General features: G+C 41.4%; 1 protein-coding gene across 4 annotated transcripts in view; it reads right to left on the bottom strand.

The window, feature by feature from the left end:
* Nucleotides 1–352: 352 nt before the first annotated feature.
* BCHE (butyrylcholinesterase) overlaps nucleotides 353–16,592 on the bottom strand; it is a 45,987-nt gene continuing 29,747 nt past the window's right edge. For all 4 annotated transcript variants that reach the window (XM_023933593.2, XM_023933592.2, XM_023933591.2 and 1 more), the window contains 2 exons: nucleotides 8,296–8,462; nucleotides 353–598 (listed from right to left, as the gene is read on the bottom strand). In XM_023933593.2, coding sequence (XP_023789361.2) covers nucleotides 477–598; nucleotides 8,296–8,462 — 289 coding nt within the window. In that variant the 3' untranslated portion in view covers nucleotides 353–476. The remainder of the gene's footprint in view (nucleotides 599–8,295; nucleotides 8,463–16,592) is intronic.

The raw sequence follows: 16,592 nt of genomic DNA, 5'->3' as shown, positions 1-16,592 counted from the left end.
CAGCAGAGTTATTGTACCTTTATGTTTATGACAGTGAAATTATGTCTGAAACAAGGCTGGAGCACGGTGGTGTTTAAAGATTAAATCTGATTGTGTTCTGCATGGCAATGCTGTAAAACTGCTGTTTCTGTTTTAAAAAAAAATCCATTTCCCTCTAACAGATTGCATTGTTTCTTTGAAGGGTGAATTTAAGCTGCAAGTATTTATAATAATATGTACATCATTAATCTCCAGCCTTTAATCTCACAGTCCTACTTAACCCAGGGAAGCTTCAAAGGGTGTGGATGCCGTGTGGGTTTTTTTTTTCATTGAGAGAGGAGGTAAAATATAAATGAAAGATCTGAAATCAAAATTGTATCTGTAACATTTCCTTTTAATCTGCATAACATATTTAATGCTCGACACGTTGGGAAGCTACCTGGGTATTTGCCTGATGAACAGTTCTAGGGACAAACTGGAAAGAGTAAACATATTAATTAGAGACTGCACAGCTCCTTCTTGCTGGTGTAATCATTAAATTGATTTTTCCAGTCTGACATGTAATTGTTCCAGCGATGGAATCCTGCTTTCCACTCTCGTTCTGCTTCATCAATATTTCCTGTAAAACATGAAATGGGTTACATTAATCTAAATTTGAATCTCTTTGTATGCTAATTGAAAAATAATTTTGATTATCAATGTCATCTGCTCCAAATACATTATGGGATGGTCTTTTGCTTCTTTTCTCAAACCTGGAATGACTGAAAATTCAGTGATTAGCATTTTGTCTACATCAGAAAGGAAGGAGGGCAAAGATATCATTCTGGCAGGGTAATAAATATACTTTAGATTTTTTTTTTAAAAAATATATTTTTAATATACATTTTGGATAATTCTTCTGTCCATCAAAATACATAATTTTAAAACATTTTTTTTTTTCTTTTTTTATCCTCAAAATATTCCTTTGGTTGAATACACCCTACATGGAAACCCACACACCCTGAAGACTAAATAATGCAAAATGAGAGAGATGTTTGTACAGATAAGGTGAAATCACAGCTTTGTTTAAGGCAACAAGAGGATTTCCATCATTTCAATGGATGTCCAGGATCTCGACATCCCATGGAATAAATCCCCAAGTTCACAGCATAAAGGGCACAGGTTTGGAGCAGGATACTGTCAGATGTGCACTATGTCAACATGAAACCATCTCCTCTTTTTCATCCCCTCCTTTAAAGCATTTTCCAAGTAATCCTGAGTCCCAGGGAAATATTTATTGCCAAATTTGTTATAACCATGGGAGCAGAGGGTGAGGATGAGAAGAGCCATATAAATACTGCTTTTCACCGGATTCCAGAGTATTTTTTGGGCAGGGATCCTTTCCTGCAGCCCCAAGAGGTGATTAACACACGGAGAAAGGCAGTGGCCTTGCAGGAACATCCCAAAAACCAGGTGCAGGCTGTCTGGGTCACTGATGCTCATCATTTTGCTCCAGATGTAGACTTTAGGATAAAGTTCAGAAGCCATTGATGATCTGTGAATGTTTTATTGGTTCTGGACCCAGCTCTGGTGGTGTCCCACACAGCTCACTCCCAGAAAAACCTGGTGGTGGTTCCTTTCTGCTCCTTTGGCTTTTATGTTCTTGTGCTGCAGCAGATCCTCAGCCCTCTCCCTCCATAAATACACCCCTTCCCCCTTTTTTATGACCTGCCAGCACTGCAAGCATAGCTGGTGATGTGAAAATGAAATACTTCTGTGTTTTACACCTCGCTAGAGAAAATATTCGGGAGAGAGAGTTCACTGATTCCGAGATTTAGCTTGGAGAAGCATCCAGTAATTTGGTCGCTTATCTGCAGTTTAGCTCAACGTTTCCAAACCTTTTTGGTCTGGAAATCCAGATGGCAATTTAATGAGACTTTGAAATGAGATTTACTTCTTGGTTCCAGTGAGACCAGAAATAAAACCGAGATACTTTTTCTCCGGGAAGTCCTGTACTTTTACACGCAGTCAAAAAGCAAAGTGTGAAGAACAAATATGGGAGAAAATGTCAATAAATTAACCACATCCTTCTCCCTCAGCTCAAAGTTGTAAATAAGCTTGGTTACAAAAGAGATCAAAGGAAAGTTCAGACACTTTTAAATTTATTTTTTTCTGCAGACCACGACTGCCATTAACTCAGAGATGATTTGGAAGTGCTGGTAACAATAAAAACTCATTTTCATTGCTAAACTATGCAGAGAGAACTGAGAAACGTGGGGACAAAACATGCACAACATTCTGCTTTCCTGACTCTAAGAACTCTCCTTTGCGCATATTTAATTTAAAGATGTAGTCAGGGTCTCAGGCAAAGCCAAATTTTTCGCATTAAGTCAAATGGATTGGTAATTTAGTGTAAGAAGCAGTAGCAGTATTATTTGGAGAAAACTGCCTGAACTGTGTTTCTCATTTTATTCTTGATCTTGGGTGTCCAGTTTTATTTATTTAGGCAAAACCTCCACTTATGAATTAAAAAGGAAACTCAAAAGCCTCTCTTCTTTAATTATTCAGGTGTAGAGGTGTTTAAAGTCTGCCCAAAGACACTGAAATATCTCTACCATAGACACATCTTGAATTAAAAGTCACCGTTCTGGGGTGTAAATTATGGGGCTTTTCAGTCCTTTTTAAAGATAATGGTGAACAAGTGAGCCAGACAGAGAAAGAAGACATCAAAAAATTCAGAGGAGCCACCATTATGAATCTAAAAGACAAAAGGGGGACGGAAAACACTGAAATAAGAACTTGGATTCCCATTTGTTTGCTTTTTTCCCCCCAGTGATAAGATCCAAATTGAAGTCACAAGTCAATGCATCCCATTATCACCAACATCATCAATCTCTGGGAGGCAACCACCCGTGACTTAGATGAGCTGACAGCTGGAGGCAGAAAAGAGAAAGATTAGAGAGTCCAAGCTGACCAATAATTACAGCTCAGAGCACTGGGTGCCTGCAGAGCCACGGAGCCAGCTAGGAGTGAAAAAAAGGGAATTTTCTATGAGCCACTGGGACAAGCACAAACTTTACCTTAATTCCCGTTAGCCCCGTGCCAAGCCCAGGGAGACTGACAAGGAGAAAAGGGGAGATCCTGTAGGTAATGAATCAGTGCTCTGAAAAGTTCCACTTCAACAGATCAAAGTTTAAAAAAAGGTTTGGTTTTTGGGTTTTTTTTGACTCTTCAACAAGCCGGCTCAATCAGCTGGAATTTCCTCTCATTCCATCTATCCCTTACTTTAATGCTGTTACAGCAAAGTTGAATTTATCACCAACCCATCATTTGAACTGCTGGATGTGCCAGTGAAGTGCTAATCTTAATGTTAACACATAAAAATACACCTAGGATTGGGATAAAGGCCGTATAGCTGATAATTAACAAGGGATGACAAGTTAGAAATAATTTTTCCATCCTCAACAGCTCATGATTGCAGGTACCTGCAAGTTTCTGTGTTCAATAATATGATAAATGCCACAGGTTTATGCTGTAGATTCTCATGGTGAGAGTTTCTTCACAAATGTCCAGATAGGAGGAAACAAATAATATCTATATTGAATATTCTTTAATCACACTCTCTGGATATCAAAGCTTTGTTAGCCACAGCAGTATATTCATTTTCACATGTGTTTTTAAGGACTACAAAATCCTTTCTTTTCTTTTTTTTTAGTTCCTCCAGAAGTCAGCAGAGCTCTCTGGGAGATTAATTATTCTAAGGGCTGTTATCTTTTCAATGACATGGAAATGGAAAAAGTCAGATGGTTTAGGTACAGAAACTTATTTCTCATAGGTGCAATGAGTAAAGTCTTTGTAGGGAGATGTGGTAGTATTGGTGAGCTTACTTGTGATTAATTCACACTTCTTCATGTATCCAACTCTGTGGAAATTTAATTTAATTCTAATGGTGAATTTTCTATTTAGTCAATTTTTTTTACACTCTTACCACCCTGAGTATTTATCTCTGTAGAATCCAGATACTGGTTGGAGAATCACAGCAAACACAATAATTTTTGTTGCTCATTGGTCAAGAGGTTGAACATTTCTCTGCCTCCATATAAAAAAAAAATCTTTTTAGGGTGGTTTTAAAATGTAATGTATTTATATGACCAAGCTTGATTTCTTCATAGATGATATATGATGCAGTAATATCAAATAAAATAGAAAAATATGGATTAGGCACACTAAAATAGTAATGGAAGGGTAAATGGAAAGTTTGGCTGCCTGCAGCGTTCTACAATCAAGAGGAAACGGGCTCATATAAATAGGAAGGGCTTTAGATGCATTAAAGGTTGTGTTGAGGAGGTAAAGCCTAACACAGATGCTTTTATAATTAACACATGATTGCTCTAAAAGCTACTTAGAAGTCACTTTCTGTTTACTGTCCCTCCGGTGTGATTCTCTCAGCAGAAACCCTTCTGGTTTCAGAAGGAAATGGGGAATGCTGAGTGTTCCCAGCTTGTCCTGGGCTGGGCTGGGTGTGCTCAGGGCCTTGGAAATTGGGTTAAAATCCGTGTAGGAATTGTGGCTGCTTGGGACTGAGAGCCCAGCTCTGCTCGTCCGGTGCCTGTTATAAAGCTGGACACAAAACTACAGGTTCTGACTTGTGTCTTTATTGATGGATTTATGAATTGAAACTGCAGGAGAAGACTTGAGAAACTTTGCAAAATCATACAAATTACTCTAGACGTATCAAGGCCATATTTTATATATTTTTTATATAGCTGCTACTCATGCAACTGTGAGAACCTTATTTTTTCCTTATTATTTCCCTACCCAACAACCATAATAATTTTTAAAAAAATATCTGATATGATTGCTTGAGGAAAATGTGAATGATCTAACAGTAAAGATATATATTTCTCATCTATTTACCTGCCTCAGGGAACTTGTCCTACCCAGCCTGTGATGGGAGCAGGCTGGTTCAGATCCAGGACACATTTGGATCTGGCCTTTAAAGGCTTTAAAACCCCTCAGTGGGTGGCAAGGCTTGGGCCAGGAGTGGGTCAGGAATTAAGAAGGGGTTACCAAGCACATCTGTGGCAAATCCTGACCACTTGATGCTGAAAAATCATAATTTCTGCAAAATGAGTTGTTTTGATTATCCTCTTTTGCTTCTACCTGACAGAATTCTACGTTGCCTACCTGAACCCTACTTGAACTCGTAACAATGAGAACATAAAAATTCCTGACTTGTTCCCTGTCATCTTCTATCACCTCATGTTAAAGCAACCTCCTTTTCCTAAGGACATTTCAGTGAAAGGAGTAATAGGAGCGAGAGACCCTCAGAACAAGAGGAAAACTCTGCATTAATGACATGCACAGTCCTTGGGGCATAAAAGGAGAGCAAAAATGCAAAATAATATTTCAGTGAAGAGAATTATTGCGATATCAGCTATTATATCACATTTGTACACAGGATTTCAAAGGGTTTTCTGTCAGAATTGGATAATATTGTATAGGGAACATAATGGAAATACTCTGGTTTTATTATTGCAATGTTTCAAGGACTGACAGATGATACCAGACAAGGCAGTGCCACTTGTTGACAGCATTCTTGCCTCAGCTCTATATTTGGGTCCAGACACAGCAATTCTTCTCTTTTTGCTAAAAATACACTCGTGAATTTCTTTTAATTAAATTATGCAAATTTATGTTGTGAATTACCAAATGTGATGCATTTAAGTCTGCTGGCAGATCCTGAGTGTTGCTTCATCATCCCTCACCCCGCAGGGCCAGGCAGAGAACATCTCTCCTCTCCTCTCCTCTCCTCTCCTCTCCTCTCCTCTCCTCTCCTCTCCTCTCCTCTCCTCTCCTCTCCTCTCCTCTCCTCTCCTCTCCTCTCCTCTCCTCTCCTCTCCTCTCCTCTCCTCTCCTCTCCTCTCCTCTCCTCTCCTCTCCTCTCCTCTCCTCTCCTCTCCTCTCCTCTCCTCTCCTCTCCTCTCCTCTCCTCTCCTCTCCTCTCCTCTCCTCTCCTCTCCTCTCCTCTCCTCTCCTCTCCTCTCCTCTCCTCGAGTCTCCTCTCCTCGAGTCTCCTCTCCTCTCCTCGAGTCTCCTCTCCTCTCCTCGAGTCTCCTCTCCTCTCCTCGAGTCTCCTCTCCTCTCCTCTCCTCTCCTCTCCTCTCCTCTCCTCTCCTCTCCTCTCCTCTCCTCTCCTCTCCTCGAGTCTCCTCTCCTCTCCTCTCCTCTCCTCTCCTCTCCTCTCCTCGAGTCTCCTCTCCTCTCCTCTCCTCTCCTCTCCTCGAGTCTCCTCTCCTCTCCTCTCCTCTCCTCTCCTCTCCTCTCCTCTCCTCTCCTCTCCTCGAGTCTCCTCTCCTCGAGTCTCCTCTCCTCTCCTCGAGTCTCCTCTCCTCTCCTCGAGTCTCCTCTCCTCGAGTCTCCTCTCCTCTCCTCTCCTCTCCTCTCCTCGAGTCTCCTCTCCTCGAGTCTCCTCTCCTCTCCTCTCCTCTCCTCTCCTCTCCTCTCCTCTCCTCTCCTCTCCTCTCCTCTCCTCTCCTCTCCTCTCCTCTCCTCTCCTCTCCTCTCCTCTCCTCTCCTCTCCTCTCCTCTCCTCTCCTCTCCTCTCCTCTCCTCTCCTCTCCTCTCCTCTCCTCTCCTCTCCTCTCCTCTCCTCTCCTCTCCTCTCCTCTCCTCTCCTCTCCTCTCCTCTCCTCTCCTCTCCTCTCCTCTCCTCTCCTCTCCTCTCCTCTCCTCTCCTCTCCTCTCCTCTCCTCTCCTCTCCTCTCCTCTCCTCTCCTCTCCTCTCCTCTCCTCTCCTCTCCTCTCCTCTCCTCTCCTCTCCTCTCCTCTCCTCTCCTCTCCTCTCCTCTCCTCTCCTCTCCTCTCCTCTCCTCTCCTCTCCTCTCCTCTCCTCTCCTCTCCTCTCCTCTCCTCTCCTCTCCTCTCCTCTCCTCTCCTCTCCTCTCCTCTCCTCTCCTCTCCTCTCCTCTCCTCTCCTCTCCTCTCCTCTCCTCTCCTCCTTAGTTAAGCTCAGCCCATTTGTAGTTTCCACATTTTTCCCTGGGGTTTCCCAGCCAGGTTAAAGGAATATATAAAAGAGTTCAGTTCTCCTGGCTCAGCACAAAGTTGTCAGAATCTTTGAAACCTCCCTGAAATCCACCCGTAATTGGGAACGCTGTGATTTTAAAATCACACTGTAGGCTTCATAAATTATTCATTTTACCTACTGATTTCGTGTCTCTTGATTTAATTGAAAAACATCTGTTGAATTGAGAGGGGATAAAAGTTGAGCCATAATACAGTCACAGACTCAAATGAGGAAGGAATAAATTATTTCAGAAGGAATCATCTGTGCACCATGACAGTTTACATATTTTTAAGGCTTACGAGTTTTTTAGGATGAGCCTTCAAACTGAGTCTTAGAGAAAGATTTTAAATTACTAATTAACATCTTAAAAGTGTATCTCATTTTTGAAATGAGACTTTCCTTCAGTCAAGCTTCAGAATGTGATTCTAGAGGTGCAAAATCACTTTATAAAATCAATTCCTTTTGAAATCCAGAGCACAGAGGCTTTGGTAAAACAGTGCCATTGCTCTTCAAAAAATTTGGGTCTTCTGTGTTCAACTGACCTTAAAGTTTCAAACAATTGTACTTTTCTTGGCAGTGAAACCTCATAAATCCATTGTATACATGGCCAGGCACAAATCAGCTCTGTTTTCTATAGGCAAATCCTGCAGCCTCTGGGTTGTCAGCAATGGCACTCCAGAAATAAAACACAGGGCCCTCACGTGAGCTGGAAACCACAATCCCCTCTTGGCAGTGGCACTTCATCTCCTTGGGGGATCAGTTGCATAAAATAGAATCCCATAAATAATAGGTAATATAAGCCAAATATAACATCCTGTAACAGTTTATACAGAGCATCTAAAGCCTCCAGAATTCCCAGTGCAAACTCTCCTTGAGCTGATTTTCCTGATCTCTCCAGCACCCAGGAGCGCTGGTGGCACCAAGACTCTTTCGGGGGGTACCAAAAACAGAGGTTTCAGTGCTCACATTGTGGCAGCATCTGAATTTTGGGACAGAAAATCTCCATATCACAAAGCCCTGGCCCTCGGTGTGCCCCTGGGTTTTGTCCTGGTGCAAAATAGGGTGGTGACCCCAAGCCAGAAGCACAGGGCACGTTCTGGGGTCCACCCTCAACACGGTTTTATCCAACACCAACTCAGTTTTACCCAGCTGAACATCCCAGTCACAAACAGGAACATAAAGATGGGAACCCAATTATCACATCAACATCCAGCAAACGATCCTTGAAAAAAAGTTTTATATCAAAGCATCTAGAACAGACTTGTTACCTGTCATTTCCACAACCTTGGGGAAAAAGTGTTTCCAGAATCGACACTGCTGAGCTCGTAGTTTTGTCAGTACCTCAGAAGTGTTGGTGTTCAGTGTCAAATATTTTTGGTCAGTACTAGTGAAGACTGGCCATCTTACTCCATTAGTCAGGGTCCCGTTTGGAGCTCTAAATGAGAAAAGAAACACTTCATTTACAATGAGAAACCACCTCAGCACACAATAAAGTGTGGTTTGGGTTTATTTAATCGTTGTTCAGCTTAAGTGTGTTAGTTTGGAGTGACTGATGTGTCCTTTGGGAAGTAACAGGGGAAAAAAGCCAGATAAATTTAATTTACCCTCATTTGAAGAAAATAATTCCCCTTTTGAGGTGTTCTGGGTTCATCAAAGGGGAAAACTTAATAAAAGATCATATTCAAGCAACTTTTTGAATCTGGATATTCTCACAGAGGCTGTGAATGATTAGGGAAGACTCTAGAAATAACCAGCCTGCCAGTCTGAGAGGTTGAGTGGTTTGTGTTTTAGTTTGAATGCTTTGATCCCTTCAGATGGACAAACAGATTGGAATAAATGACTGGGATGAACAAATAATGTCTGAACTGGGGTAAGATCTGTGTTGGGAGAGAGAACAATTGTTCCTCATTAAGAAGGGACTCTCCTCTTGGAGGAGTGTTGGGTCTGGTTAGTGAAGGGCCAAATGGGAACAATCTGAAATCTTGTGGGAACTGGGAAGAGGCACAGAGGGCTTGACCCTTTATAAAACAGCTCTGCCTGTGAAAGGAGCACAGCTGTTGGCATTAAAAGAGTTGTGATAAATATTTATAATACAACAGAATTCATAAGGCTCTAAGGACAGGCATCCAGATTTCACCTCCAGAAATGACAGTATCTGTATGAGGGGGGAAAAAATGGTCTAAATGTGTAGGAGACAACAAAATGGGCAGCGCTACATCAGGGAACAAACAAAACAGAGCATGAATTTTAGGAAAATAAGTAGATTTGTTTTACAAAGAGTCACAGATCACCATTAGCTCAGAAGAAGTTAAAAATAGAAATGAACCATTTTATATCAGGGCAAGTACAAGGAGCCATTTTCTTTCCTAGAAGCTGATCTCAAGGAATTTGGGATTTAGGGCAGAGCAGCAGTGATTGATGATTCTCGGTGGGATAAATTAACTCTGAGCTGAGTTCATTTTTTTGAACCTCTATTTTACTTTTCATCAGGACTCTTCCTGGAGGCAAAGAGGAGTCCAGGGAGTGGAGCCCATCTGGGTTCTGCTTCCCAAGAGAGGGAACGAGGCAAGAGGTGTGGATGGGAGCACTCAGGGCACAAGATGCTGAAGCAATATCAATATCTCTCAGTTAATTCCGAATTAATCAAGTTTTCAGCCCATGTTTTTGCGTTCTGGGGTCTTTGGCATTGGCTTCTCCAAGAACCAGTGCTGGAATAAAAGCTCCAGGCTGTCATTTCCTGAACTTCTCCTTTCTCCACCGATTTTTCTTGACTAATTCAGATCTGATTAACCCATGGCACTTTTTTAAAGTGCACATTTATTTGTGGTTCCTGAGAACGATGACTTAAGCAGAGCTGACTTGCACTTCAGTTCAAGATCAGGACGCTAATGGTGCTGTCAGTATTCATTTAACAGCTTTTATGCTATGAAATAAATCATGACATCCCACATTATAATTTACAGGTGTGTGGGGGGATTACACAATGCCTCGATGGCTACAGATGTATTTTACTAAAAAATGATTGAAAGAACTGTCAGGTGAACGCAGCATTTTGAAGCCCATGAACCTGCTGATTATGACAATCTCTGCATTTCTAGGAAGTTTACTGTTCAAAGAAATGCCCAGTAATTTCCTTCTTGGCTTTATTATTGAAATTTTCCCAAGTTAAAAAGCAGCTCCCAGTCAGAGCAAAAGTGGAGATCACAGGAGTATAATTTGGAACAAGTTATGATTATAACCTTGTTGTTCCCTCACAATTACTGTTCATCCCTTCTTTATTAATAACTTCATGATGAGAATTGCAGTGCCCAGAATAGGCTGTAAAATTCCCTGTTCTTTGCACCAAATTCAAAGTCTAATAATATTCATACAGAACAGGGCAATTATGGTGGGGATATCTTCAGTGAGCAGACAGGAATCCAATACCCTGCACAAACTTGTCGCTGCCCATTTAGGTTTGGATGGACAACCTTTGGTGATCGATTACAAAAACTTGAAAAAAAATAAAAAAGTTCCATTTGCACAGAAATCTCCATTCTATCATCTTTTATCAATTCCTTAAAGCTCTGCTCTTTTATCTTCTGGTACTGCTGAATCATCTGTGCCTCGGTAATTCCAGTTTTGCCACTTCAGTGCTGGCACTGGGGCCTGATGTTGTGTCCTGAAAAGGGTTTGGGTTGTGCATCTTCAAGACAGGTTTCTGTTTTGTGTTTTTATCTTGTCAAAACACCTTTCTTGGACAAGATTTATTCAGAGAAGGCCTGAATTTTGTTTGGAGAAAATCATCAAATATTATGTCTTGGAAGGGACCTTGGAATATCCAACCTTCTGAAATGAGCAGGGACATCTTCAGTTAGACCAGGAATATGAGCTTCAGTGAAGATCTTAAAAGAATCTTTTTCTTTTTCCCTTTTTACCATTTGCAGGAGCAGTTCTTAAGGCAATGAAGAAATACAATTCTTTGAATTGCTCCCAGAAAAGAAATGCAAGACAGAAAACCAAAACCAAACCAAACCAAACCAAACAAAAAACAAACTCAAACCACCTGTGTTTAAACTCTGGTGTAAACAGAATTTGTCTCATTCCTGTAGCTATGTTTTCTCTTTGCATATGCCCTGAAATTATGGGCTGGATTTTCTCTACTCTGGTAGTGGCACAGCAGCTCATTTATAATAAATTGTTTTGTTAAATATGTCTTTAAGTGGAAGTTTCTTGGTTGTACTTGTTACTTAGATCAGGTTCTTCCCCCTTTGGGTTTTTCCATCCACAATTGCCAATAACTTTAAGTTTTCAAGATTAATTTATAGCAGTGTAGTAAATTGGATATAGGCGTGAAGAAGGTTTTGGAAGAGCTTATTAACCAATTATTTCTCTGTGTTTAATACTCATCTTCAGCAATTTTAGAAAGAGAAAGTTAATTTCATTGAAATGGAAAAAGCAACATGAACAGAGCTCTGTTAATCATAATAAACATACATACATTACCATTCTCATTAATATGATCAATATAGCCTGAGAAACAATACCAGCTCACTGCATTTGTATTAATATTCACACAGCGTAACCTTTACAAATGGTTTATCACACAGATGCACAAAAAAAAATGTAATTCATCATCTGACTGGTTTTGGTAAACATTCAGGATATAAAGTACCTGGAAAATATTCCCTTTATTTTTGTGACCAAGCTCTGAACAGCAGAGTGAAAACTTCATAGAGTGAATTCCATCGTTAACACAAAGGTTTTTCTTTTGTAGTGTTCAGCTGTATTTTGAAGTCCAAAAAGGAAAACATTCTCTGCTAACACTCCTGAAAACATGTTTAGGCTGTTTTGGGATTTACCTTTGTAAAACAAGTGTCCTACAGTCCAGCTTAGACCATCCCAAGCTTTCACCATGTCCCTGTTTAGCTGCTCTGCTTGTGACTCACGTTGTGTGTTTCTCCAGAGGACAAGAAAAACAATCCCACATCTCAGTGCCCACTAAGATGAAGGAAAATGAATGATAATTCTGCTGCACCCTCTGCTTTCCCTGAGCAGGAGGAGCAGAAACCCAAGGGAGACCTGTCCCTCTCAGTGTGAGTGGGTTGGCATTGCCCTGGTTGGGACTGACGATGCTCATTTCCAACTTGGCCCCTTTTCTTGTAAAAGCTGGTTTCAAGGCAGGAGGGAGGGAGTGTCAATCCCTTTTGCTGGCTTTTGTGATCCCTGGTGGCTGCTGCCAGCACTGGCAATCAGCTGGTGTCCATGGAATAGGATTTTATGGAATGTTATCACAAGAAAACTGGGAAGGGGGATGGCTTTGGAGGGAATGCAACTGCAAAAATAACCCCAACTCTTGCAGATTTCCTGCAGCTGAACTACAGAACCTCTGAGAATTATGGAAACAGTCAGCTCAGCATCAAACAGCAGGGACAAACTAAAAGTTTCACCCCAAGGGTAGCTCTGGGACAGAGGGGTGCTTCCACACCTGTCTGGTGGCTGGATGATCTCAAAGGTCTAAACCAAACAGATGAACCTTTTCTTTGTTTTCATCCCCTCACATTTTGAGAGAAAACATTTTGTTGTTTTTCCTCTTCCCCACTTGGACAGGAGGACACTCCTAATTAGCAGGAATGCTGATGAGCAGCTCCAGGCCCTCCTGGAGGGATGGGAAGTGTTTGTGGCATGAGTCAGGCCAGCACAGCCAGATGTCTCACATGATTCCTCAAGGCCAGGATGGGTGATATTTATACCTCTGCTCATTTTCTCATTGCAGCCCACTGGCTGCCAGGTTAATCTCAGTTTGGGGGGGCTGCTGTGGTCCCCAGGGGGATGATGGGGTAGAGACAGCAGGAGGTTTTGTGAGGCTTTGCTTGGATGGCACTGTGGATGTGAGAAAATAGTGACTGGTTTCTGAAAATATAAATAATTAAACGTTTCTCATATAATTGATTTGAATTATTATATAAATACAATTTTAAAAAAATAAATTCTCATATGATTGTTCCTTAATAAAGTGCAAAAATCCTGATTTTGTGACATTTTTGAGCCTTACTGAGATTCCCAGAGTTAGGAAATAAAGGGTTCCTCTGATGAGCACTGTGAGTCCCAGGGATGTGCAGACTCGAATCCTTCAAAGTCCCTCTGTAATCAGCTGGTTCTGGGAAGTTCATTATAGCCTGCTGTGCTCAGCTCTCACTCCCAGATCACACACACCAGTCCATAATCCAGTGCCTGCGAAGTGTCCCCGAGCCAGAGCAAAAGGAAACTGCTTTGCACGTTCTAGCCTGGGTAAATATTATTCCTTCTGCTGATCCCTGAAGAAAGCAGCAGGATCCAGCTGGCAAAGTCCTTAACTGAGAGAAACTGGAGAAGAACCTTCACAGCCAGGCTTTCTTACACCTTCACAGGCTAAATAAAGCTCAGGATATTCCTTCCAGATCCCAGCCTGGACACAGCAGCTGCCTGTTCAAATGCCTTTAACTATAAATTATCGTGGGATGTGCTATTATGACCAATATCAGTTTCAGGAAATGAAGCAACAAGCTGTTATTCTTTTTTTCTTTTCTTTTCTTTTTTTTTTTTGTGTTATTTGTGCTATTTTTTAATATGTTTTTTGTCTTGTGCTCTGCACCACAGAGCCTCTTGGTGCACCCATTGAGCTGAAACAATTCTTTCTCATGGATGTCACAAATTCCTGCTGTATACAAGGTATTGGCCATAAATAATGGAGCATTTGAGACATTTAAATGCAGGATGTTCTGCCCCAGCTCTTTGCTGAGCATTTAGGAGCTGGGTGCTTCCAACCCCTGGCTCCTGGACAGGAGCCTGCCCTGGTGTCAGGAGAAATAATGAGTTTGAGCCAGAGCTAAAGAGCCCTTCAACCCCTGCCTGCATTTCTGACCCTCTGGGCCATGCTGCACATGGGTCTCCTTCACTCTGAAATGCTCCAGCCAAGTTTGGGGCTGCTTCAGGAACCCCAAACTCCACACAAAACATGGCTGGGATGGGATTTTATCATGCAAGGTCCAGACCTGTCCAGCTGTTCTGTGGCTGTGATGATTTCACACCTTCTCCAGGACTCGGGTTCTGGTGTGAATATTCACATTTCATATTTACATCGCTTTTGGATAGACATGAGAGAGGCAACACGGCAGCTTAGTCCTTCTTTATGCTGAAGGAACAATTTTACCTCTCTTTTCCCCAATGTTCCTATAAAGTATTTTGTGAGATCCTTCTGCCCTTTTGTGTGGTATCAATTTCAGCTTTCAAGGGCCACTTTTCAAAGCTGTTATTTCTTAACAGTCTTGGCTGCAGGAGGAACTCAAATGGAACTATAGCTTTTAGTCTTAACTTGTAGGGGTTGAAGAGGGATATTTGGAAATGGAAGAAGGTCCTGAACCCCACTGAGACCTTGAGGGAGGAAGAACCTTCCATAACAGGTAAGTAAAAGAATAAGTAGACAGGAAGGCACGTGGCACTTGCCCTTTCAGTCATCCTCTGAGGCTGTTTTATCTCCTCTGCAACCCTTCTTCCTCCTCATGACCTGGAAGACCATAAACTTACACAATATCTTACCCAGAATTACTCCCTGGAACAAAGCAGGGCTTAATCAGAAAAGAGAGGGCGTGAAGGGAGAGAAAAATGGTTTTTATAGCCATAAAACTATTAATACTGTGTTTTAAACTCCCAGCCTCTTTGGTAAAATTTGTCAGCCCAGCTGGTTCTGAGAAAGAGTAAATACTGTGCTCATGGATATTATTGCTGGTTCCATTCCTTCCTTTCTCTGCCATTAATAAAGTTCATCCCAGGCACTCAGAAATTGTTGGATAAATGTGTTCAGTGCTTTTCTTATCTCTAGAGACTAAATTTGCAATTGAGACTGTGTAGTTGATACTACGCCAGGATATGATAGTTGAGATTTGTTTTCAATGGAAATTGCCCTAATCATGATTTATTTTCAGGATGGATGCTCCACAGAGCCCTGCACCAACCAAAATCCTCTGGATTCCGTCGTGTCCTGATGGATTTCATCACAGTGGCATTTTTCTTTATATTTTCTACTACTGTTTTATTTCTGTGAGTGGGAGGAAGTGCATGAGTCACAAACTTTCACGACCATGTAATCAAGGCCAAATTGAGCACTCCTAAAAATGAAACTATTGGGTAGCTTTCAGGAGGGGGCAATTTGTGTTAGTGCTTCATCAGAAACTGAACCACTGCAGCTTCATGCTGGGAGATGTAAACAAGAAGATAGAGTGCTCTCAACCCCCTCCCCAAATATTTAAAATAATAATAATAATAATAATAATAATAATAATAATAATAATAATAATAATATTCTTATGGTGTAAATTCATTGTAGGTTTGACATTTACTTCCATATGACTTCCTTTGATAAAGAAATTTGAATTATGCCCCACTCTTGTAACTTCTGAGTTTTGAACTGCAGCAAGAGGGACATCTCCAAATACCAGAAGGTGGACTGGAAGCCATGGAAGGGTTGATCTTAAGAAGAAACAATATGAAAAGAGAGGAGAAACTTCTTTAAAGTTCCTCTCTTTCAAAATTGAGAGGGTTTTTTGGAAATTACAATATGCAGACTACTTTATTACTAGGAAGAGACCATCTGTTAAACCTCTGAGCATTTCCAGTTGTACAGAAAATTCACTTGGAGATTGCACCATGAATAAGATCCGTGAGAGGCACATATTTAAAAGTTCATTAAAATGAAGAACTTTGTTAAAATTTAAAAAATCACTGTATTTTAGCAGCTGTTCCAGTAGGAGGAGGTGTAAATTTGAGGTAATGCTCTTTAGGACTTGTATTTTATGAAATTAAGAAGTTCTCGTATGTTCCTGCAAGGAAGGGTAGAAGGCACAGATGGTGGCCAGAAGTGTCTGGGAAAGCAGAGGATGGCAGCTTTCAATTTTATATTTTTTATAGAATTGTGTAACATCACCAACTGTGAGCACAAAATGCCCAATTTCTACCAACACGGCTTCATATTCTTGGGGACAGAATCTCCCAAATCCCAACACTGAATTTCTAACTACATTTCCCCATCACTGCCTTCCCCTGCAGCTGATTGAAAACAGAATTAAACACCAAATTGAGCTCCCTTCAAAAAGGTGGTGTTGGGTAACCTCTGCTGCTCCTCATTTCCTCTCCTCTCGCCTTTGCCACTTCCCTGGAACAGCCAATCTCTGGCGTTGGGGAGTAAATTAAAATGTGCACTGAGAGGTTTCCATTCCTTCTGCAACACTCCTCAGCATCACTCCAGATTACTGTTCCAGAACCACCTGGAAAAATGAGGTTTGCAGACCTTTCCAACTTCCATTTCTGCTTCCTGATGATGGAACAAGGACTGAGCTGCAGAAAAGCAGCACGGAAGAAGAGTGGCCCTTGAAAAGGGGATTAACTGTGGGTGAACATTAATTAGGATTTCTCAGTGCCTTTTGGAACCATGTATTTGCATACCTATAAAATACACTCTCTCTGAAGTGCCTGGTTTATATGTGAACCTGCCCCAGATACAGCTCATGATAAGTCCATGTGTGCCCTTCCTTCATTTCTCTGCTCTCAG

The sequence above is a fragment of the Cyanistes caeruleus genome, chromosome 10, assembly GCF_971803275.1.
Source record: "Cyanistes caeruleus chromosome 10, bCyaCae1.hap1.1, whole genome shotgun sequence".
NCBI classification, from domain to species: Eukaryota; Metazoa; Chordata; class Aves; order Passeriformes; family Paridae; genus Cyanistes; species Cyanistes caeruleus.
This window is presented reverse-complemented; position numbering and strand designations above follow the sequence as displayed.